Raw genomic sequence first — 26,889 nt, forward strand, 5'->3', positions numbered from 1 at the left:
CTAACTCACCGAGACGCCGCAGCATGATACCGTGGTCCACGGTATCAAAAGCCGCTGAGAGGTCCAAAAGAACAAGGACAGAGGAATAACCCCTGTCCCGGGCCCTCCAGAGATCATTAACCAACGTGACCAATGCCGTTTCCGTGCTGTGTCCCGGCCTGAAGCCCGACTGGTATGGGTCTAGATAGTCTGTTTCATCTTTGTTTAATTAAATTAAATCTTTGTTTAATTAGTGAAATGTGTGGCTGTCTTGCAGTTTAACAAGTAGAAAGGCAGAAAACATTTTGAAGGTTAGTGGAACACAGATTTTTTCTCTCTCCCTACCCTTCCCCTCCATTTTGTTCTTCTGGCTGCATTTCTTCCCTATTGGAATATCATATTTAAAGTTGATCACACTTATATAATTGCCATTGATCAATTTTTGGTGCTGAGTGTGAATCAATAGTTCTGCATCCAAAACTGCTCTATGCAAATTTAAAACAGCTGTCCAGAAAACATGTGCATTCTCATGACACCAATAGCAGGCTAGATGGACCAGTGATCTAACTTGACTTAGAACACCTTCCCATGTCCCTCTGTATCTTCTTTGGATGGTCCTGAAGAAACATTCTGAAAATGACCAACATTCTGAAGCATCAATGCATAATCACTCTTGAGGCAATGTCTATGTTGCATTTTGTGTTTACTGGCTGAAACACTAATTATTTTAGTCATTTTTTCCAGTACCTGACAGATGACTGATTCTGGCAAAGGTTGAAATTATTAGGTCCAAATTACTCAGGGGAATGTTTGTTTAACTAAAGAAACACTATGTTTCACCATGCTGTGCAAGCTTTAAGCTTGGAATTAAGCCTTATTTATATGTCCATTAAAAAAACTGTTGTTTTTTTAAAAAAATTGGGTGGCTTTGGTTTCTTTACAACTAACATTTACATTTACAACCTTTGAATTTAATTGGGTTTTTTAAAAAGTTTTTGACAAATGTGAGACCTAGAGTTACCATCTATGAATGTAAACAATCTTTCCTTTAATGGTTGGAAATAGGTCTATTAGTTGCTCTCACTTGGTTGATGATTACAGCATCATTAACACCCATCATACTTATGGGGAAATTTCCCCAAACTTTTAGACCTTATATTGAAGGCAGTTGGGCTGCAGCAAGGTAGGTAAATCAGCAGCAATTGCCATTTAAGTCCAACACAGTCAAAAGTGCCTTTGCAGTGTTCTATCATGTACAATTCAAGATCCAACTTATTGCTTTTCATTAAATTGAGACACATCTTGATATTTGTCAACTGAGAATAATTCATTATGCATTTGAGAAGACAGACTCTAATTAATACAGCTTTGAGTTACACTGGGAACACCTGAACTCTTTGTGAATCACTTTAGTGCACAAAAATGCTTAATTTTGTTTTTGTTTTGTTTTTCCATGATGAAAGCCATGGTTCCTTTCATATATCTACTTTTGTCATTTTGTGTTTCCTAGCTGGAAAAATAGATGACTCCAAAAGAAGTGGGGGAAACCTCATTCTATAATGCATCATATTTAAAATTTGCAGTAAATAAGTAAATTTTATTTTCCTATACCTAATCAGATCTTGTTAGATCTTTGAAATGAGATACAAAATAAAATGACACATTAATGAAATCATAAATAAATTGATGTATTCCCACTTCATAGAAAGTGAACGGTGCTAATGAGACCAAGAGTACAAATGAGCATCACATTCTGATAAATGGTAACCAACCCAAATTCTGAACAGCTGTTCAGAATTTGGGTTGGTTACCATTTATCAGAATGTGATGCTCATTTGTACTCTTGGGGTCAATTTTTAATTTAAAGCAAAATTAATTAACTGATTTCACAGCCTTAGGAGTTACAGTTGTAAAAGTCCTTAAGGGATTATGTGAACGCATGGTCTTGCTTATAAAGTTTTACTGGTAAAGAAAGAAAACTTCTCTTATTTCAATTCCATTCCCTGTAGAAAAGTATTTAAGTTATTATGCTGTGTTCCTAGTAGGACTCTTTTTTTTCTTTAAAGCAGACAAGCATTTCATTTTCTTGCTGGTTCTTGCACTAATCATTAATAACTGTTCTGTTGTCACACCTCAAAAACATTCCTATTGACACTTCAATCATTTTTAAAGCTCTTGAATTGTCAACGTGTATACAACTAACCTTTTGCACTCTATTAAAATTTAAGAACTGCTTGATTCTCAGCGAATGCCCAAGCAAGTAGATCATGAAAGCATTACTTTGTGCCAAGGGCATGATGCAGTGCACCCGTTCCCTTTTAACAAATAATAAGTTTGACTTTTCATTTACACATTCTGCCAATTGCTAACAAGTTTCCATCTTGTTCAAACACTGAATTGATCCAAAGAAATTGAAAATATTGATTTAACCCTCTTCCTGATTTGTGCTGAGGGCACCTGCTAGTGCAGGCTTAGCACATTACAATTGGCCGTAATTCCTCAGGGGACCACTAATAACTACCCCATTTGTCTTTTCATCTTCTGAAATTATGCTAGCAGTTGTCCAAGTCAATTGCGATTCATTTGATACTGCACTCCTCCAAGACATATTGCAACCAAATAGACTTGCTCACTAGTAATATATCTGATGACATAGTTAGTTCTAGTTAATTGACAGAATGATTCAGGCTTTTATAGATGGTATTAATTGGTCCCCAGCGTCCATGTTATAATTGACCAGACGGTGTAGATTACATTAGACTCTATCCAGTCAGAATAGTGGTAAGAGGAAGTAAATGGGGTACCAATGTGAAAATGATTATATTTTAAATGAAACATTTATAAACTATGGAAACAGCTGCATGAGTAGGGTTTAAATAATGGAACACATAAAAATGTCCACACTCAGAGTTTTTTTTCCTCAGTTAACCTTAGTTGCAAGTGGTATTTTGTTATGGGGAAAATAGGAGGGGGAGGGTTTGTTAGATATATTTGCCACAGTGAGTTATTTGTAAAAATATTAAAGGGGGGAATACAAATAAATAAAATAAAAAATAAACATTAAGATGCTTAATATGGTGAACATGGTGTAATGTGTAAAGACAAAGGCTGAAAGACAGTTCTAGAAATTTTGATGCATCTATCACTACAAAGATGTAATTAATTCATAATGTCAGTTCTTATTTATGCCAAAAACTAAAACAAAGCTATCCACATATCAATTTTATTTTAACAATTTGAAAATATTTATGTATTTTTAGTATGCTTTAAAACTGGAGCAGACATGTTACTGTAGCACCAGCAATGTTAGTGTTCGCCTTAAAAAACATGATTTGATTAAAATCATGTTTAATGTGCATGCCTTTTCATTTCACCACTGCGTGAACTTGACATTCAAAGTTAAGAAAGTAAAACTTGCTGAAGTGTACAGGTAAGTTTAGGCAGATACTTTATAAAGAAATCTGATATTTCTCAGTGCTTAGCTTGATAGTAAAGCCACAGGCAAGATTTCAATTGACTCTCTTCAAATTGTCAAAGATTATTGATAAAAAGTGTTTGTGAATAAGTCAAATTTTTAATGTTCTAGTTTCTGGTTATGTATTTCAATTTAATTGAGTGAAAAACTGGGCAGGCTCAAAAGGGATTAATTGAATAATAGATTGCAAATAGTATAACTGCCTCTTATTATATTAAAGCTTTTATTTGCTGATGCTTATTGGAATGGTGTGTAGAACTATACTCACACATTTTGCTTACTTCCTTATACTCCTTTAACTTCAAGTTAAACATCTTTGCAGTTTCAGAAGCAGGACAAGGAGGCCAGAAAGTATCTGCCTATGATACTCTAAGGAACTTGATTCTCATCCAAATAAATCCTGCCAAATAACTGCAATCAAAGAGCCATCAGGGATGTTGGGGTATTCAGTATAAATAGACTGAGTGCCATATATATATGACACTGCTCAGTCTGGAGCAATGAGCTCTTTGCTCCCAAGGAGCATATTTACTCCTTTAAAGCTTTGATAGCTGATTTGGAGGAATAGGAAGAAACAATGAATGGTGGCAAAGGCCTTTGAGGTGAGGTAGCAGCATCCCACTACAATTATGATGCCTCATTAAGTCATTAAGAATGAAACTGCTAGAATATCAAGCTGAGAGAGAGGGAGAGGAGCTCTTAGAAAGGACTCCCAGTTTTTTGCAGAGATATAGTCCCTGAATAGGGAGGTTCCTAGCAGTCAAATATACAAATATATCATTAAAAAGCACAGACAAAAGAAAGTGTAATACACATAATGAGTAGCCTCCCTGATACAAATGCTATGGACATCATGTGCCATCTAGGTAATTTGGTAGGTAATGCTGTTTTTTAAGATCAACTATCAACAGGAAAGAAACCAGCAGTCAAGAAATATGCCACAGACTAGCACTTCGTACAGTAGCAATGAAGGCTTTTGAAAAGTTGATCAGATGTCAGGATGTGACTACTTCTTCAAAGATTAAAATCAGGGTAGACAGAATACTGATGCTTTTGAATGTTGGTGTTGAAGATGACTCCTGAGATGGATCATTAAACAAATCAATCTGGGATTTTCATGTGAAGCACAAATGACTAAACCTAAATTATCTCAGTTTGGACACATTAAATCAGGCATGTCAAACTCGTGACATTGCGCAACGTATTGGAGCTTTTTTGCCATTGCTGGCAATGGGGTGGGCACGGCTCTGGTATGATGAAACCGGCCCATGGCCGGCAGTTTGACACCCCTGCATTAAATGGAGACCTACTTCTCTGGAGAAATCCATAATGCTGAGAAGTTGGAAGGAAAGTGTGACTATGACAACAAGGAAATGAGTTCAACTATAACAGTCTGTGTACTATTTGAAGACCTGAAGGGCCAGATTAGGAACAGTTCATTCTGGAGAAGGTCTATCTATGTGGTTGCTATTAGCTGACCCTGGCTTGGTGGCACATAAAAAAGAGGGATGAAGAAATAGCACAGAAACTGAGACAAAATTAGGAAGGTTTAGTATGGGATTTAGTATAGTGCATAAGCTCACTTTTTCAGAAGGAAGTTTGGACAAAATGACACAAATCAAAGGATAGTTTTTGCTTTCAGTGACCTTTCAAAGTTATGACATCACTGAAAAAGGAAACTTATGACCGAGCCTCAAAAATCTGGCCATTATAGCATTTCCAAGAGCATGTGATTGCAATCTGGGGGCTTGGCAATTGGCATGAACGTACAACAGTTGCAGTTATCACATCATGTGATCACCATGTGCGATCTTCCTTCTGCTGGCTTTCCACAAACAAAGTCAATGGGGGAAGCCGGCAGGAAAAGTCACAAGTTGCTCTGATAGGTCCCCTGCCCGCAGCAGTACACACTATCCATCCTTCACTCATGCTACTACTTGCAGGTCTCTTGTGAACCCTCCTTCATCTGACAATAACCATCCTCAGCTCTGTTGTGCTTGCACCATGATTCATGGGCTGCTCACACATCCTTCCCTACTTTGCAACAATGACTGCTGGCATGTGCTTGCACTGTGCCTTATTTGCCTTCCAGCCTGCTTGTAAGCCACCTGGAACTTGCTTAAGACAGAATTTATGCTAATATATTTACAGTAGAGATATTGGGAGAATGGTGAAAACCCTGGTAAAATTTTGGCTTAGAGCAGAAGAAAAATAGGGCACTGATTCCTACTATAAGACATGGAAGAGATGAAATATATACAACCTCAAAAGATACAAATTGTCAATTTTCAGAATTGAGCAAACTAAGGAATATATTGAATGATGATACAGACCTACTACACTAGATGATATACAATAGTAACTTTTATTTTCTCCACTATCGGAGGTAAAGATGAAACAAGTAATTTTTAAAATGTCAAGTGGTAAAATACTAGGATTGGATGGATTTCTTATAGTGGAATATAAAGCATTTGTAGATCTTTTGGTGTCAATTGTACAATGAGATACTTGTTAAGGAAATATTGTCAGAGGCATTTGACCAGGCTTATATTGCAACATACCAAAATTAGGTAAAGATCATATTTAATGTGCTAATTGTCATCCAGTCTTACTGATTAATGTTGATACACAGATCTTAACAGCAGTGCTAGCAAATAGAATCCAGCATGTGATACTGCTTGTTATTAAGAATGATCAAGCAGGGTTTAAAAAACTAGGCAAGCAGCAGTCAATATTATGTTAGCTGTAGATTTAATAGACTTTAATAAAAAAATAAAGACTAATTTGTAATTTTATTGTTAGATGCTAAAAATGCTTTTGATGAAATATATAGACAGGAAATGTTTGCTATACTAAACAGGCTTGGATTTACTTGGAAATTCATAAAATAAACCAAGATATTATATGAGCCACCCACATTTCAAGTAAAGGTTAATGGTATGTTTTCTGCTACTTTCCCATTATTTAGAGGAACTAGGCAAGGACAACCACTTTCACCCTTACTTTTTGATATTTGTGTGGAAGTTTTGGCTTGTGTTGTTAGACAACATAGGGAGATTAATGGAGTAATACACAATTCAGTTGAACATTAACTGATATTATTTGCAGATGGCATTCTTCTGTTTATTTGTAAAGCTCACATTCTTATTGCAGTGTTGATGCAAATCATAGATGCCTTTAGTAAAATAGCAGGATATTCTATTAACTACAACAAATCAGATGCCAATAAGTGAAAATTTGGTTACCTATCCATATAAGGAATATCAATTCCATATTTGTACTGAATCCATTGATATGTCCGTTCCAAATAGTTGATATGTGCTTACTAAAATCTATAACTCAGTAATTGTAATACAAATAAAATATATAAAGTGGTTTCTTCAGATATTGATAGATGGGAGTCATTAAATCTCACCCTTTTGGCAAAATGAATGCTCTCAAAATAAATATCATTCCCAAATTAGTTTATATTCTGAGAGGAACTTCTGTTGAACTATCTCTGGAATATATTTTCAGCAAATCAGTTCTTTGTTTAGAAAATTTCAGTAGGGTTCTTCAATTCCAAAAATATCTTTACAATTATCAAATAATGGGGGATAATTCATTTTCTGAATCTGAATCTGTATCATCAAACTTACTTATTGTTAAGTATTAAATATTGTAAACCAATAATCTGGTATTAATTTTCTGATTCAGGTAACTTTGAATTATATGTTTATAGCATCTTTGGTTGGATGGACTGTATTAGGATCTAAATACAGTAGAACTCTAGTATCTCTGGAAACAGTTCTGTCAATTAGAAAGCTATGGAATGTAATCCTTTTCCCATACCAAAAAGATGGAAAAAATGGATGAAAGTGGGGATATTGTCTTTGGATCAATTGATAGATAATGGAGATGAAGTTTTAATATATGCTGTGTTAAGAGATAAATCAGATGTAACCCAAGGGCAATATTTACAGCTACCACACTTGCTAACAACATAGTTTGGACCAGCAACATTTTCACCTTCTGAGACACTGGAACAACTATAAACTAAAAAAAACCCCTATTATTCATTTTTATAAATATTTCTTAGGAATAAATTATTTTGATATGCAAATAGTGAGTAGAATAAACAATAAGAGATTCCTATATTGCCTAGACCGGGGATCTCCAAATTTAGCAACTTTAAGACTTGTAGACTTCAACTCCCAGAATTCCCCAGCCAGAAACCCTGGTTTAGGAATTCTGGGAGTGAGGTCAACGCATGACTGGTTAGAAATTCTGGGAGTTGAAATTGACAGCATGACTGGCTGAGGAATTCTGGGAGTTAAAGTCCACAAGTCTCCACAAGTTTGGAGACCCCTGGCCTAGAGTCTTAATTTCTACAGCAAGAATGTCAGTGGTTTTTAAACTCTGACTTACACAACAAAAAAATAATATTTAGAATTTACTGGACACCATTTTTTGAATAGAAAAGGATTGTGTAGGACAGCATGTTGTTGGAAATATATTAAGGACAATGCTTTTTTAAAACACATGTTTTTATAATATCTTATATTTACCAAGGTTTGGGAGAAAGTAGTGGACTTTATAAATGTGATTCTGTGAAGAAAAAAGTTAAAATTTTCAGAGGATAATATTCTCTTGATTTACATACCTAGTTCATGGAATTTGACAACCGGACAATGCAAATGGATTCTTTGTACCCTTACTGTGACTGAAAGACTAATACTGAAGCATTGGAAAGTTAAATATATAACCCCATTTACTCAAGGGATTGAAAACCTGATTAAACTTGGTACCTGTGAGTGATTGCCTATAGATGTAGACTTTGTATGGATATGTATAAGGAAAAATGGGAATCGGTTATACAAAATACAGTAGGTTAGAAAAAGCATGACAATTATGTAAGTATAATATATATGGTATATGCATAATGTTACATTAGATAGTTATATGTAAAACTGTAGCTGTTGACTTGTAATGGCATATTATACTTTAATTATTTTCTGTTATATTTTTCTCGCTTGTTTTTAAGCACATGTATTTTGCTCCTTTCAGTTTTTTTCTTTTTTGTTCTCATTTTAAAAGCAATAAAAAAAACCCCAACCATCTGTGATCCTCATTTAACGATGGCAATGGGATTGCCATTGCTATGCAATGTGGTTACGTGACACCACTTTATGGCCATATCACTTAGCAACGGAAATTCCAGTTCCACTTACCATCATTAACCAAGGACTACTTATAATGAGAATTGAAGTGATAAGCCAAATTGGCAAGTTAAGAATAAATTCCTGGTTCTGCTTCTCTATTCACTAGAAGGTGTTGGTCTTTTCACTAAAATTGTACAAACTTTGGTATTTTTTGAAGGTTTGGAAAATAGAGTGACTCTAATTTTTAATAAGAAATAAAGAGAAGTATAGGGCAGATAACTTAACATCTGTTCTGGAGGATTTGGTTGAAGGTATTCTTAAAGGGAAGTTAAGCCCAGAGGAATGAGTTTGCTGAAAGGCAAACTATGTGGTTTCTGTTAAGCTGTCTTGTCTCACTAGCTTCCTGAAGTTTTGAGATGGAAAGCACATGAACAAGGGTATCCCAATAGATATTATATTTTTGAATTTTCAAAAAGCCTTTGAGACAGTCTCCACCAAATCTTCCTGATCTAATTCAGTTGCCCTGGGTTAAGAAATTAAGTGCTGTCATGGATTGGTAACTTATTAAAAAAACAGAAAATAGGAATAGTCACTATTCATGCTGGTAAGATATACCAAGCATGGTTCACCAGAAATAGTGGTTAGGGCCAATAATTTTTCATTTGCACATAAATGAATTAGAGTTAAGAGTTGAATGTTGTGTGGCAATTTTTTTAATGGTACAGTACCAAACTGCTTAATATGCTGGAATCAAAAAGTGATTGTGATTTTTCTTAACAAAAATAATGGACTTTAAATGGCAAATGACATTCATTGTACATTCATTGTAAATAAATGCAAGGTGATGCCTGTTAGTACTAGGAATTCAAAGTTCACCTGTACATTAATGGGACGTGAGCTCTCTGTGATTGATAAGGCAAGGGATGTTTGAATCACGGTAGAGAGCTCAATCAAAATGTCAGCTCAGCATATAGCTGCCACTTTAAAAGTGGAAGGGATGTGTGAGGAGAGGCAGGAAAAGGCAAAACACATCCTTAAAATTATTAGGATGGGGCTGAAAATAGAATTGCTGATATAGCAATAAAATATGTAGGGAAGCTATGCTTGGAATATTGTGAGATGCTCGTAGGCACCACAACTTAAGAAAGAACTAGTAAAGTCCAAAATGGGCAATCAAAATGATTGAGCAAAGGAGCAGTTCCCCCAAAACAAAAGCAATTGAGATTCTTTAGCCTGGAATAAAAGGAGATAATGCCTGAACCATAGGAACTTGATTTAAATACTGATTTCTGGGAAATGACAGTACAAGAGAGCTATCCTAATACATTCCAGTGAGAGATTTTTCTGGCTATTCTTCAGTGAGGAATGCTTAACTTGTGGTCTGAACCAATATAGCTCTCTATATGTCAATCTTTAAATTATCAGTATGCTCACAAAAGTGGCTTTCTAATTAATCTTTCCATCATAGCTAGAGAGCAATACTACCTCAGTGTAACTATAGAATACAAGAAGCTTTATGTCTTCTCCTACTGTGATAACCACTAGAAGCTTGATAGCAGCACCAACAGTGATATATTGCCACATATGTTTTACTCATATCTCTCCCTAATCCCTTACACCAGGGTCACCAATCCCCGGTCTGTGGATCAGCACCGATCCGCAGCATGCCAGAAACCAGTCCACCAAACAAGCAAAGCCCGATCCGCAGGATGCAGGAAACACATTAAATCACGCCCCTTCCAGTCTGCGGAAAAACCTCTCTCCATGGAACCAGTCCCTGGTGCCCAAAATGTTGGGGGCCACTGCCTTACCTGCTTTACCTTCCTTTTTCCCCCATGTATGCAACATTAAAACAATAGCTTTGTTCAGTGTTGGCTGTCAAAGAAGTACTTTTGAGGAATTCTTTGCCTTTGGCTGAAAATTAATTTCAGCGGATGTTGATAATAAGTTGTTTCTTAATTGTTTCTGCATTCAATTCAAGACATCCATTTTGGAGTAGTGGTTAAGGCACCAGACTAGAAATGAATAGACTGTTTCCACATTAGGCATGAGGCCAACTAGATGGCCTCATCCCCAAGAAGGGGATGGCCTCATCCCCAAGAAGGCAGAGAAAAATCACTTCCAAAAATCTTGCCAAGATCTGCAAGGACTAATCCAGGTAGTCACCAGGAGTCAACATTGACTTGAAGGCACCCCCCACCCAAAAATCCATTCATGTCCCAATTTTAATTGTTGATTTAATTCTTTATTATAAAATAATTTCACTAGGATTGGTCATCCCTATTTGGTTTGCAATCCATTAAATATATTAACTAAAACCTGCTTCCAGGTCCTTTGGGCTGAAGAGTGGTAGATTCAGTTGGTTCAGGCCATATCACAAATGATTTTATATTGGTTCAAAGCAGTCTAGCTTGACAAAGGTGTCGTTTGAAATCTTCTCTTTGTATTATCCAGAATAGCTTGTTTTCAATAAAAGATGTAGGGCAGAATACAATGTTACGAGGAAAGAGGGCTGGGCACTTGAAAGCAGTTGTCCCTTACTCTCTCTTCCAATTGTTCCCTAATAAGACAAAAGACGTGACACAAGGGCATTACATGATTTCCTTAAGTCTGACAACAGTTATTTGGGAGAAGGATTGCTGAAATGTAGTGATACTGGCCTGATTTGGGGATAATGTTGTTGTAGTTAGATGTGTTGATTTTAAGTGTGTCCATACATTCTCCCTTCTCTTAGCACTACTCTTAGCATGATTACAAACTCTTGTTACTTTAAATTCCTCTGTTCCTCACAAACAACCGAGAGAAAACAATGAAGGAGCTGATAAGCCCAAATCAGTGTACTGTATTATGTCCAAAGAAGTGAAGTGGTTGATTCAATTGGTAAAGTTAAAATTCAAATTATTTTTCTTATTTGATATAATTGGTGTGGCTACCATTATGCTGGTTAAAGTTGTAGGTGGATGTATATATTTCAGCCTCTAATTCTAACTTGTGAAATTATTAATAATTTATGCTCTGGAGATATTTGTTTCCTTTGATTCTGGGTGATTTTTTTTGTTTCCCTTCAAAAACTAGAATGTTAGTTCTCAATATTTTAGATAAGTAGACAGCACTAAGAATAGGCTAATATTGTATGCAAAATAGGGCAATATGTTCTCCACAAGTATTTCACAGTTTCTTTGGATGAAACCATTACGAGATAATGAAGCTATACTGTTTTAAGAATTTTGAAGTCTGAAACTTAATATATATTCTCTAACAAGGCTGAAGTACATCCTACTATAAGCAAGGATTTAATATGTCTTTTTGATAGTAACATGTGTGGCTTAACATTAGAGCAGATTAATAAGCAGATATATCAAAGTGTCATAATAATAATAAAGTTGGAAGGGACCTTGGAGGTCATCTAGTCCAACCCCCTGCTCAGGCAGGAAACCCTATACCATTTCAGACAACTGGCTGTCCAGTCTCTTCTTAAAAACTTCCAGTGTTGGAGCATTCACCGTTTCTGGAGGCAGGTTGTTTCACTGGTTAATTGTTCTAACTGTCAGGAAGTTTCTCCTTAGTTAATCACCATCAACTTGATTTTTCCCCAGAAAATAAACTACTATGTTTGTTATTTGTAAATATGAATATGGCCTGAAATTTGAAGATTTTATTAAAAGTGTTTTTAATAGAAGTTCCTGAAAAGAAGCTTAGAGTAGATTCTAATATTTAAATCAGTCTGCAATTAAAAAAAAAAACCACTGCGGTAAGAAAACCAATTTTGAAAGAGACCTTTGTTGTCTTTTTATATTTATATTTATTGTTTATTAAAATGACAAAAAAGCAAAAAGCAAAACATAAAGATAATGATATATATATATATATTATCAAAAAAAAGAAAAAACATAGATGCTTTTAATAAATTTTAATAAGTATAATGTATTATTTTAACAATAAATAATTTCAATTCTATATATTGTTATCTAATGCAATTGTTATTCAAGTACATATATGTTTGTAATATATTTACATAACTATCATGTTTTATAAATATAAATAGAAGAAGTGTTTTATAAATATGATATGAATGGAATAAAGAATCAGAGCTCCCTAGATTGCCTAGACAATGGGACAGTATACTGAAATTAAAATCTTTACAATAAAAAATAATATTTAGAATGTTTAGGACTCTATTACATGTGTATAGAAGAGGACTATCAAAAATGGCATTTTGCCGGAGACACAATAAGGACAATGTTTTAAAGAAGCACAATCTCCTACACTTACTAAGTTTTGGGAGAAAGTAATGGATTATATAAATATAATTGTGCAACAAAACTTAAAATTTTCAGAGAATATTATTCTGTTGAACTATATATCAAGCATTTGGAATTTGAGAATTGGACAGTGTAAGTGATTCCTTACAGGAAGGGAATAGAAACAATCAGATAATAGCAATAACAATAGGACTTATATACCACTTCACAGCCCTCTCTAAGCAGTTTACAGCAGGGCTTTTCAACCTTTTCACCCATTGTACCACTTTTAGGATATGGCAACATCCGAGTACCACCAGTCACCTAGCAAGGTGTCAAAAACATGATGACCCCCCCCCAAAATGGAAAAAAGTGATAAAGTACAAGTAGTCCTCGACTTAAAACAGTTCGCTTAGTGACTGTTCGAAGTTACAATGGCCTTGAAAAAAGTGCCCCCCAAGCCACAGCTGAGCAAGACACCTGCCTGCTCACCTGGCGGTGCTCTTCCTCCTGTCCAAGGTTTTCATTGTTGTGAGCATTTCTGTTGAGGATTGGCAGCGGGGGTGGGGTGGGTTTTTTTTGGTTTTTATTCCCCCCCATCTGCTGGGTGGTTGCGGCAGGTTTTGGTCACTTCACATGACCCTGGGACACTGTGACCGTCATAAATATGAATCAGTTGCCAAGCATCTGAATGTAAATCACAAGACCCTGGAGATACTGCAACATTCCAGTTGATCGGCGCTTCTTCTGGGCCCAGCTGGAGCTTGGCACTGGTCCTGGCACTTCCACTGAGCCCTGACAGCCCCGAAGAAGCACCAATCAGCTGGAAAGCAGCACTGATTCTGGTGCTTCCGCTGAGCCCTGAGAGCCCTGCAGCTCAGCCATCTCTCACTCAGGCTTGTGCGGTGCTGCCACCGGTTCAGCTCATTCCCCTCCCCTGCTACCACTTTTCTAGAATGGTCACGTACCACCTGCCAGGTGCCAATGTACCACAGGTGGTACCCGTACCACTGGTTGAAACGCCCTGGTTTACAGAATCAGCATATTGAAGACTGAGTCAACCTTGAGCCAGTCAGGATCGAACTCTTGGCAGTGGGAATGCAGAGTTAGCCTGCAATACTGCATTCTAACCAGTGTGCCACTATGGTTCCGTTGTGGGTCTCTTCCCTTAATGAGGTATACCTGGCAGGAGCCAGAAGAAGGGCCTTCTCCATAGTGGCTCCCTCTCTTGGGAACATCATCGCTGCAGAGATTAGACTGTTTCCCATTTTGACACTCTTTCACAAGGCCCTGAAGACCTGGTTTTGCCAATAGTCCTGGGGAACTGGGATGGAGTGGGATGGAGTTTATCATGTGGCTTGTTTGATAGTTTGTTGTCAACGTATATTGGGTTTTTATTTTTTGTAAGACACCTCAAGTCACTGAAAGTGAGTGGACGGTCATATAAAGTTTCTTAATAAATAAATATTGCAGCATTGGAAGGATAATTGTATGGCTTCTTTCACTCAATGGATTGAAGACCTGATTGCACTTGGTACCTATGAGTAGATTGCCTATAGAACTTGTATGGATGTACTGTATAATGAAATATGGGACTCATTTATTAAAAACACAATAGGTTAAAAAAATACCCTTGTTGCTTTAAAATAAGAAGATTGCATGAGCTATGGTGATGGCTATGTCACTTAAGTTGAGCTTGATTGTAGAACCCAAAGCAATAAAATGCCTGGTTGAAAATAATTCTAGTGTTTGAGAAGGCAAGCTAGTTCAGCAACAAAGCACATGGTTTGCAAGTTAGAATTCTAGGATCTGAGAAAAATAACAACTCCATCCTGCACTGTTGATCCAGTAGTCACTTCTATTCATGCAATAAATACTTTACAAAATGGAACTATGTGCTAACTCTGTTTAAGGTAGCTCCCAATGTGACTTGGTTACAAACATTTTTATAGTAACTTTCATAATGAATATATATCCTTGTTCTTGAAAAGGGTGAAAAGAATTTAGGATCTTGTCTTCATACATTTATCTTCTTAGACTGCTCTAGATAGAAACCCCTCACTTGAGGTTGCAGAGAAAGTCTGTTTCCTTTTTGTGAAAAGATAAAATGGACAAAATGTTATTTCAGTTTTGACTGCATTATTTCTGTTGATATACTTGTTTGAGTTAATTTTAAAACACATGAGCAAGCTTGAGTGTTGCAACAGTTATCCAGTCTGTGAAGTAAAGACAATTGAGAGTTGTGTCTTGGAACATTATAGAAACAACAACAAAAAACTTATAAAAGTAAAGGTGAGAGGAACTATATAACTGGATCAACAAATGTATGTGTAAATGTCTGCTTGAAGGGTAGCTTGCATTTAATTCCAGGTTAGCTGTAGCAAACATGATTGCTATGGGCATTCCATTGTCTGTTCTTGATCCTATCACAGCTTTCTTCTCATCACCATCACAGAGTTTTTCTAAATCTTTGAAATGGAATTATTTGCTCATCTTGAAATATCAGTTGTTCTTGTCAAGATCTGAAGCTAAAGCCAGGGCTTTGAGGGCTGTGTTGAAGAGAATGTGAGTTGAAAGAGAGATACACCATCTATGGAGTAACATTACTCTTGACTGCTCATTCAGTGAATTGTATCGTGCCTTTGAGACATTTCTTGAGACACCACAAGAGTTATTGGACTCCTCTTTTTCTATGGTTGCTCATAAGTTTCCATCTACTGCTTCTTGTTCTGCCTTCATAAATTGCCTCTCTGCCCCCAAATACAAAAATACGTACTTGCATGCCAAGCTAGTTGTCAACCCTCCGGCTGGTGAATTCAACATTCTCTGCTAGACAGCTGCACTGGATGACCTTGGTTCTCAAAGGCCATGGATGGTTTCCTGAAACTCCCGTTTCTTTCCCCTCCTGTTTCTATGGCACGTTGAGCAGCTATAGAGATAAGCAAGCATCCTAGCAATTCAATCTTAACATTAGTACTATCATATCACATTATGTTGAGATATAAACCACTCAACATGGTGGTTTATATCTCAAAATAAGATATATGTACTTTTTATACATTCATATTTTATGTAAATAGAAGAAGGGCAATCTGGAGAGAAAGCTATGTCTATAGATGCATTGTCACATTGCTTGTTAGTATTAATGTGAGAAGTCAACAGAAAAACAGGCCAGCAGAAAGGCCTAGGTAATGATTTCACAAGCATGAGCTTACAAAAACATAAAGAAGTGGTTCCTGACAGACAGTCTAAGCAGAAACTAAACTGGGCATCCTTTTTTTCCTCCCTACTTTGTATCTTCTCTTATTTGTATTAGATTCATTTATATACGGAACTTTTGTAGACTTAGTGCTTGAAAATTTGGGCCAGGATCACATGAGTTCAATGGAAAGAAACCAAATATGTATGTGTTCTGCCAAATGTGTTCAGGCAGAAAGTCTGCAAGAAAACCCTATAAAGTTTGCACATCTAGCTGTGCAAATTCAGGGTTCTAGATCTGAGAAAAGTGTACTTGCCATCAAGCCAAGAAAGCTAGCTCTTGTCCAAATTTCTGCCTGAATATTAGAAATTGGGAAGAGGTAAATGTAGGCTGTGGGGAGGGAGGGAGGGAGGGAGAGAGAAGCTCATGATGAAGTAGTGATCCACAAAATTATGCACTAAATTTGTCAGTTTGTAAGATATCAGAAGGCTACTTTCTCCTCCTCCTTTTTATTGGTGGCAAAAGGCAAATACAACTGTCTTTCTGAAAACTAAACCAATGTGTATAGCCTTTTTTCAGTTGTTGTTTCAGAGTTGTATATAGAAGTGAAAGAAACCTCTTTATTTCACCCATCTCTAATCTGGAGCTATCATAAGTGTTGCACCATCATGCCAAGACCTATTATTATCAGGCTTCCAAGTGGGATTGAACTATATCTGTGCTCAACTTTTTCTTATCTCATATATTGCATTTATTAACATCCCCCAGTAAATCATATTCATCCCATTTTCCTTATTTCATAGTTGAACAAAGATTAAAGTTATCTTCTTATCCACTGTAATGTCCTGAAATTTTTGTGGCATTTTTTTTTTAAAAATGGTATTGTCATTCACATTTCTCCAAATCCTTTATATACAGGAAAATACCCAAGTGTCTTCATTCTAAACATATATTTCATATATATTTGCCTAAGCCATACTAATGGCAGAACAAAGTATTCTCTTTTTAGCTTTTGAGAAAACAAGGTTAGAGTTTGGGAACATAACCTCCCTTCACTGGTGACATACTTTCCACTTGGCCCTTGAAATTATCATTGTGTGTAATCTGAATCTAAAGTCCTTGCACAATACTAGGCAAAATCAGATACCTCTCTGCATCCATTAGTGGGGATATGCCCCATGTAATTAATGTTAAATTGAAGGGTTTGAGGCATAGAAAAATGCATTCTAATGATCATAGAATTAGAATTCTATGGGTCTAATATTTTTTGTGTGATGAGTCCAACATTTGATTTTAATTATTTTTTATTCTTATATAAAAGGATCATCTCTTTCTAAAACTCTTTCTGGCCATTAGCAGTGTAAATGAAGTCTGTGTTTGAATGGCAAAGCTCTTTGCTGAATTGCTGTTATATCTTCGAATCACTGTATTACTGTATTACTGTTATACCTTTGAATCACCATTCCTGTATTTTTACAAAATGATGCACAGGTAATAGTCATAAAAGAAAAACAAGAACAAAAATCTTATAATTTTTAGACATTTATTTTAAGTATGTTGCTGCTTGGCTTGTTGGATTTAACAAAATGGAAGACATAAAACTGCTAAAAATAACTTCCCTTAAGAAAGGTACACTTTATATCTGAATTGTGTGGGGAGAGGAAGATGTGCTGAGAGGCATTTCTATTGAGAATTAAGTCTCATTGGAAGCTAAAGGCCCAGCAGGCATATTGGATAGTAGCATTAATGTAATTAATGATTTCTGATATTATTAATTCAGTTTGGTGTAGTGGGTAAGGCATCAGGCTAATAACTGAGAAAATGTGAGTTCTAGTTCCACCTTAGGCACAAAGCGAGCTTGTTGACCTTGAGCCAGTCACTCTTCCCCAGCCCTACGATGGTGGCAATGCAGGGACTAGTACAGGCAGTCTCAAAATTGAATTGAAGAAAAAAAATAGCTTATATAAATATTTTCATATAAAAATTATGTGATTGTTTTCTTAACATAATCTCTGTAGGTTTACCCTTCTGCAAAATGATGTGCTAATTGTAATTCTTAAGCACAGAATTAATCTAAAATATATGTTCCTCTGTTTGTATTTTACTGTATCTGTAGTTTACTATTTTATTGAATTTATGTTAGAGACTACAAATGCCCACTTCACAGTCTGTTTCTGGGAGGAGGTTTTGAAGTACTTATAGCAGAACTACTAGATTCTGTAACAGCTTTGTTCCTTATGCTATCCGTCCATTCTTTTTCCCCCCGCCATGTATATGTATACATTCAAACTAGACTGTGATGTTTCTCTGTGACATATATGTGTGTGGGTATATGCAAAATAGTATTTTTTTAGAGTTGAATGCAATGAAATTTCATTTTAATATATGCTGATTAATGTATGCACATTTAAAGTGACAATAAAGATTCCATTCCATTCCATTCCATTCCATGAAAATATTGAGTTCTCAACTGTGTGACACATGGACATGTATGTACATAAGGTACATATTTCACTTTTTTTTCAGGAGTGAACACCCGTCTAATGTCACAATTTCAAAATCATGTTCATAGCATTTTCTTTATGCTACAGTGCAACTGAAATAAATTTGTTCACTTTCTAGATTATCATATGTATGATAATCACTTAATCCTTTTAATACCTAATTATGAGAGATAATAAAATAGTTGAACAAACTTCCCAAATATCTTGCTTTCCAGATATATTGAATTCCCATGCCATTTTTCTTGGGCACTATGGCTATGGGAATTGGAATCCAGCACATCTGGAGAGGAACAGAGTAGGGAAGACTGATTTGGATAAGAAAACTTTTATAGCTGAAAATGATAGGCTAATAATAATTCTTCATAAAGAAGAGCCTCTGTTTTTCCCTTGTTGAATAATTAGAACTGAAGCCACCTACTATGAAATTGTGTTTTGCTAATTTTTACCTATTATGATGCAAATACTTACTTTAATCCCCTTAACTCATCCATCATGCATGACAGACAAAACTCAAGTCTATTGTATCCATTTTTAAGGCTTTTCTCTCCAAGATGAAGTTTTTTCTTCTAATTCTTGAAAGGAGAGAACTTGCTTAAATTAAGTTGATGTTCTATATAAAAAACTTACTAAAAAGTAAAATACAGCTTATTATATGTTTTGTATTTTAGTAGTTACCATAGCAGTAAAAATGGTAGCTGTGGTCTTTCTAAAATCAAATATAAACCACATATACACACAAACACACCCACAGAGGGAGTTCTCTAGATGGGGTGCCAAATTGCTGTTTGCAGATTCTTAGTATTGTTGAGCGTATAAATTCATTTTTCTTGTGAGAAAACACTAAATAGATACTCATTTGCATGAATTTCTAAATAGAATAACATATAGTTCTATTCCACAGATAGGTATATGTTTGATAGATTTGATTAATTTAAATTTTAAAACAAATACTATTACAAACATTGAAAATCTAAATCAGTGAATATAGAAGCTGAGATGCCCCTAAACCACAATTTTATCTTATTCTTAAGAGTGGAGAGATTAAATTGAAATATAGTTTGTAGCCCCCCCTTCCCCCCCAAAGAATGCTTCCAGTAATTAAGATTAGGATTAATTACATCTGACCCTAGGTTGGATTTAAGTGAGAACAAAGTTTATCAAATGATAAAATCATGATGAATGACATTGTTAAGTTAGGTAAGATAATTTTTATTGTCATTTTTTACTGTGGGCACACTGGCACACATTAAAAATGAAATTCTGTTGCCTGCTCTAAAAACTGTACACATACACAACACACATAAACATGCTATATACAGCATGCTTATACAGCTACACTCTTACATATAAATATTAATCACTGTCCATCTTGAATACATAGCGGAAAGAGGAAGCTTGAGAGTTCACAAGGTTAATACTGTATGGAACAAAACTGTGACTGAATCTGGATGTTCTGTTTAGGATACCACGGAGCCTCCTCCCAGAAGGTAACAAGGAGGCCAAACACCATGAATTTGGGAATAAGTGAGTTCTAAATCTGTTCTGTGATAAGTTCCTTTTTTTATGGTTGTCAAGCAATTTTGTCTTGAGGGGTAGAGCACAAAAAGTGAAAAAGCCAAGGGTTATGATGGCTGGCCCTCCTAGTTTCAGAAACTGTTCTATTAATACGGTTTTTATTCCAAATAGTATATGGTTTTCAAAAAGGACAGTGAGAATACATATAATTTGCATCAGCTTACGTGGTATCCTATTAAATAACCTTTCACGTAGTAACTAATTAAATTTTCATGACTTAAGTGGACAGTAAATGAAAACATTCTGGTATAATATTAAAAAAAACCACTATAGTTGTTACTTAACATTACTTTTTTTATGAGTGCTGCCAAAATGAAAAACCTGACAATAACAACAACAACAATGAAGTTGGAAGGGACTTTGGAGGTCATCTAGTCCAACCCCCTGTTCAGGCAGGAAACCCTATACCATTTCAGACAAATGGCTGCCCAGTCTCTTTTTAAAACTTCCAGTGTTGGAGCATTCACCACTTCTGGAGGCAGGTTGTTCCACTGTTCCACTGTTCTAACTGTTATATTAAACATATATTTGACTATCGGACCAGTAGTGGTAAAAGAAACCTGTTTCCTCCCAGTTCAACTAAGGAATGCAAACAAAAATTAAAATACAACCCCACCTCCTCCAAAGACCAAACAGTATGGCAAAAAGATATAGTTGATTTAACTGTTCAAGAGTGACCCCTCGGTATTTCTCCAGGTATGCTAAATCTCTTGTAGCTCCTAAATCCGATTTGCAGTTGAATGAAGCATCAGCTGTGGCTGGACAAGCCCATTTGCCTTTTGTAGGCAGGGCTTAGAAGACAATTGATATGTTTTAGCACTTTTGGGATTATTGTGATTAAGAGGAAACCACTCCGAACTATAGGGAAAAGGGTGTAAAAATACACAGCCCACAGCTGGTAAGCAGCATGTGTTTGCTATGAGGGAAGGTTGTGACTAGCTGATCCTGCTGGTTTTAGGGTTGATTGACAGATAGGAAAACTTGATATAATGAAGCAAAGGATTGCCTGCTTTGGTAGCTCAGGGAAGCAGTTGTCATAATTCAGTAAACATGTTTAAGGATGCTGTCTGGCAATTAAAATTATAGCTGCGCAATTTTTCTCTAAAAGCCCATAAAAGTCTTCTAATAAAGCGCAAAAGAGGAAAATGAAATGATCAATCTGGACCTTTGAAGGTTGGCTTCAAGGGAATGGTTTGGTGATTGCCTTCCTGGATAATGGAGGTATTTATTTAAAGGTAGAGCTATAGAACAAAATAAATGGATCTATCAAAATTAATTTTCTCCAGCGTGAAAATTGTTTGGCTCCAGGAAATGCAGTGTTTGTTTTGTTTTTATTTTTTTATTTTATTTTTTATTTTATTTTTGGTACACGTTCATTTATACAGGAGAAAACCCTTCAGGAAAAAACTTTTCTTTAAACACCTGCCTCAGAAAGCAGTGTTGTTTTGTATCTGCTTTCCTTCTCTTATTACTATGGTTGTTAGTTGAAATTGTACTTTATAATATACACACATACATACATACATACATAGAGTTGTCATAGGTTCAGACACAACCATTTGCAAATGTGCATGACATTTTTGAATATCCAGTTCCTTTTTCTTCTTCCTCTTTTTTTTTTTTTTTAAAAAAAGAATGGGGTTGTACTTCTTTCAAAATGTGAGTTTAGCATACCGCACAGGAAAGAAGACAAGCTTGCCAAGTCCTGCTGAGCGTTTTTTCAAGCCTGTGAAAAGAATGAATTATTCAACAGTAAGCATGCTTACAGCTGGCCATTTGGGAGCTTTGATGTGCGAATCAGGCGGTTGCATGAATGCCCTTATTGTCATGTTATGTGTACACAGTGTGTGAATTATTGAAAATAGTGAGGCCTGAGCCTCATCTGGTAGAGATTACAGTGCAGGCATGCTGGGTGAAGGTCTGTAATTGAAAATCCCCAGATGCTGTTTATTTGGCCCATGTCACATGACCTTCTGCCGTAAGCTTGTCTGAACAAAACACAGCCTGTGCTGGGAAGGGCTGCCCAATCTCGCCGGCTTTTAGTCCCTGCTTTTCCGTAAGGCTCAGAAAGGGGACGACTTTCAAAACTCACTGTAGGGAAGGCTTAACACCTGCCCATGCTGTACTATTTTTGAAGGCGTAAAATAGATTTTGCTCACGGCTTTTAAATAACAAGTCTCTCACCTAGCAGAGGAAACTGTTTGAACCGTTGTTGACCTGTCTGCAGTGATTTCTTTTTTGCTAATTTGGATTTAAAATGTCGTCCTCCCCCATCGTGGCAACTCAATATACACACATAAATGCTTGAAGGGGAGTATTATTTTTTTTTGCTTCTCTGATGTTACACAGTTCAGTCCTCTTCGACTGAGATGCTGAAATTTTTGAATGCTGTACTCTAATCTTAGTGGTTATCTTAAAATAACTTTTCAAATGATGCCACTGAGAAGCATCTCTTAAACACCACCAGTCCAAACACTACTGGGATGCACACTAAAAATCTTCAAACAACTAGAGTTAGGATTCAGAGATAAAATTATGTTGCTCTGCCATGCTCCCAAAGCACTTTAAAAGAATTCTGATAAAATCCGTACTATTTAAAAATTAAAATTGTGAGAGATAAAAGTTCACTTGGAACGGCAGTAGCAATAGCTAGATTTAATTGAAAATAATATTATAAAATTTCAACTTCATGAACAGAAAGCAACTGTGAAAAGAAAAACCCTAAATATGAATAAGATGCCCAAAATATATGCCCCAAAACGTGAATTGGAATCTTCTGTGATGCTGGAATATATGAAAATAAATTTTAGAAGAAGGAAGGAGTCCTGAGGGGAAGAAATTTAAGAAACACTCGATTGGGAAGAGCTGGGAGATGGGCCTCTACAGGTAGTGCTCAACTTATGATCATGATCGGGACCAGAATTTCTGTTACTAAGCAAGGCAGTTGTTAAGTGAGTTGCTTCCAACTTTATGACTTTTTCTGCCAGGGTTGTTAAGTGAATGACTGAGGTCATTAAGTGAATCCAGTTTTCCCCCATTAACTTTGCTTGTTGGAAGCTGGCTGGAATGGTGGCAAATGGCGGTCACATGACCCTGGGGTGCAGCAACCATTGTAAATACATGCCAGTTGCCAAGTGCCTGAATTTTGATACATGACTGTGGTGTTGCTGCAACAATTGTAAGTGTGAATACTGGTTGTAAGTCACTTTTTATTGTTGCTGTAACTTCAAATGGTTGCTGAATGAATGTTGTAAGTCAAGTACTTCCTGTATATAATAAAACATCCTTCTGATGGAAAGACAAAGAAGTGAAGTTAAACCAATGATATGGCCTGAAAGTTTGCTGTTTGTCTCCTCGTTAACTTGATTTACTGTGGATAATTGAATCTGCAGTAAAATGTAAGTCTTGCAGTAACCTTTCCTGCTAATCTTGATTGGAGTCAAATTTTTTCGGAATTCTCTTACTGAGAACCACATGCCAGCATAAACGTAGTATCTAGCCCTTTGTTAGCAGGCTATATAACCTCTTTTAGTGCTGAGGGACATCCTAGAACACGTGGTCAGAGCCAAGCCAAAAATGTGATTTAATATTAATTGTAAGCTAAATTTAAATGTAGAGAGCCAGTTTGCTAGAAACCAGGAGACCCCAAATTTTAGTCCCATATTGGACCCAAAGGCAGCTGGGTGACCTTGGGCCAGTCACTCTCTCAGCCCTAGGAAGGAGGCACTGACAAACCACTTCTGAAATCTTGTTAAAAAAAAAAACTTGGAAGAGAGTGGTCAGGCAGTTGCCAGGAGTCAACGCTGACTCAAAGGCATGAAAATAAATAAAGTGTTATATATTGTATATATATTGTACTTTCAATAATCAGATTATGCTTAGTGACAGAATTTTGTTCACTCTGTAACAGCTTTTGTCTGAATTTTTTCCAGCTTTTTATCTGCAATTGTTCTCTCTTTTTAATATAGGTAGTCCTCGGTTTCTAATGGCAATTGGGACCAGAGTTGCTATTGCTAAGTGATGCGGCCTTAAACCATGATGTCATGTGACCATGCCTCTTAGCAATGGCAGTTCTGGTAAGCCCAGTTGCCATAGTTAAACAAGGACCACGTGAGTTGTTAAGTGAGGACCTCATGTGATTGCGACTTCCCTGTTGACTTTGTTTGTGGGAAACTAGAAGGGAATGTACAAAATGTGTGATCATGCAACTGCTACTCGCTCAATACTATAATCATGAACTGGGCACCAAGGGCTTGGATTATAATCACAGGACCACAGGGGCAGTGCAACAGTCGGAACTCTGAGGACCAGTCATAACTATCACTCATTCAGTCCTATTATAAGTTTAAATGGTTGCTGAACGAGTGGTCATTAAACAAAAGCTATCTGTGTAATAATTTAAAATTAAAATAATTTCCCATATGCCAGAACTATTTTAGCTGAAGTACAATTTTTGGACAAAAACAAGGGTAAAAATCCAATGATACCTAGGTATTTGCTTATTGGATTCTCCCATCGACTAATAACAAAGGAGTTTAAAAGATGGGGAAATGCCATTATGAAAAAAAAATGTTTACTCAAACCGTTATTTTCAAAAATATCCTTGAACCATCTTTTCATTGCATCTATTTTAAGTTATGTTTTGATGTGAAATATATTAATGATGAATTGTTACTTTTAGTCTTCATTGTAAATTCATATTCATTTCAGGTAGGAATGAACTGATAGCCAGATACATCAAACTTAGGACGGGAAAGACACGGACCAGGAAACAGGTAAGACAATCCTGCAGGATAGAAGATGTGTGCCAATGAATGAGTGAATGCAGCAGACGCAGAATGGTGTTTACAAAATCTTGGGTTTGCTTTGAAAAATAGTGCTGTTTGTACCATTCACCACTTCCATATAAATTACTTAGGCACACAGTACACTTGCAGGATTAAAACTCCTATAGATCTGTAAAACAGTCTGGAACTGTTAATCTATTAGTTTCACAATAAATACTGAGTTGGCATGATGGATCTGTGTTTTCTTAGACTTCTGGCTTGTTCCCACCTTATTGTTCTCATCTCAAAAGAATTAGCACTTGTAAAAACTTTTTACAGAACCACATAACTTAGTTCTTCCTTTTGACACAATGCATTAGCTAGAACTTGTTGAAGACCTACATAAATATTTGGGCTTCAAGCAAATGGATCCAGTGATGGTAGTATTGAGAAACTTCAAGGCACAGAATCAGATTTAAAAAGTAAGATATATTTATTAATTGGAATCAGAGTTCACGTGATATTTAAGAGAAAAAGAAAGAGAATGGTTCAAAATTAGCAAAACTATATGAATAACTAGTAAAATGCTTGTTTTCTTTGGGACAATAATCTGCTCAATGTAAGGCTTTAAGTTGAATAGGCCAAATTTTTTGTCTGAAACATTTCAAATAGAAAGAGCTACAAAATGTTGTCTAAGGACAAAACAAGAAAACAAGGAAGTTTATCCGATGATTAGCAAGTAGCCACTCAAATTTATACAAAGGATCCTCTAAGATCTATTGAAGAACCTTACTGATATATTAAGCATTTTCTCCAGGAATAGAGATATGCTTAAACAGATTTTGAAAGAAGAACTGAGCAAACTGGTGACAGAATTGACATACTATTTAAAATTAGAAAAAAATAAATGAAGTTTTTGTTCTTTTAATTTAATTTGTGCTTGACCCCACAAGCTTACAATTAAAATTTTGTAGTTTTACAATTATTGTAAAAAAGAATATATATATCGAACAAAAACAATAAAACTGACCAGAAGACCAATCACATATCATTAAATAATCAAAATATACCAAAATCCAAAGAAGCTCAACCATCCTCCTTACCCAATTGTTTTTGTGGAAACAATCAGGTTTTTAACTATTTTGAAAAAAAAAAATCAGTCAGGTGGGAGCAGTCCAGATGGTCACAAAGAAAATTATCTCTGGCTGACAAAGAATATCCAATTGATCATAGCCCTGTTATGGCATTGCATATAGAGCACTTATCTCCTTCACTTGAGTGCCACAAGGATGACCCATGTTGCCAGTGACATCTAGAAAAAAAAGGGGATGGATCCTGGATTCCAGATGAATTCAAAATCTGTGCGATCAGGATTTGAGCTCGTCAAATCACAGAGCTGGAATGGGGCTTTTAAGCTATTGAGTCCAACCTCCTGTTCAGTGTAGGAATCCAAATTAGAGGATCCTGGACAGATGGCTGTCTAAACTCTCCTTGAATTCATTCAGTGAAGAGGATTCTACCATCTGTCTGGGTAATTGGATCTTATGAAAGAAAATACCCATACAGTTCTATAGACAAACACCTTTTTGATGCAGATGACCTTGCTGTGGCATAAGTGCCTTCTCTGGCTATACATCTCCAGCCTTTGGAAGGAAAAAGGCTGGTGAAAGTTTATCCCCATTGCTCATATGATGACTAAATGTCCAAAATATAATGTTTGAATAGGAGACTTATGATGTAGGAATTTCTTTTCTTTTTTTAAAATTATCTATTTTCTTGAATATTGCTCTGTGATCACTTCAAGCCTGTATAATTATCAGACATATTTATATTTTTATGATAAAATAAATTCATGCAAATAAATTCATGCAAAGTCCCAGTAGATAACATTACAGGACAATTGTTCATGTTCATTGTTCAATTGCTTGCAAATACTTCATTACTCCAGCTAATAATACCGTCTGTGTCAGTGAGTGTGGGGTTTGCTACCTATTTACATGCTACTGCTT

At 36.0% G+C, this 26,889-nt stretch overlaps 1 protein-coding gene across 1 annotated transcript in view; it reads left to right on the plus strand.

Annotated features, from left to right (window-relative positions):
- TEAD1 (TEA domain transcription factor 1) overlaps positions 1 to 26,889 on the plus strand; it is a 126,793-nt gene that overhangs the window by 41,875 nt on the left and 58,029 nt on the right. Inside the window, exon 2 of the mRNA XM_015820042.1 lies at positions 24,825 to 24,889. Within this exon, the coding sequence (XP_015675528.1) occupies positions 24,825 to 24,889 (65 nt within the window). The remainder of the gene's footprint in view (positions 1 to 24,824; positions 24,890 to 26,889) is intronic.

This window comes from Protobothrops mucrosquamatus, unplaced genomic scaffold (assembly GCF_001527695.2).
Source record: "Protobothrops mucrosquamatus isolate PMUCROS unplaced genomic scaffold, P.Mucros_1.0 scaffold1047, whole genome shotgun sequence".
In the NCBI taxonomy this organism is placed as follows: Eukaryota; Metazoa; Chordata; class Lepidosauria; order Squamata; family Viperidae; genus Protobothrops; species Protobothrops mucrosquamatus.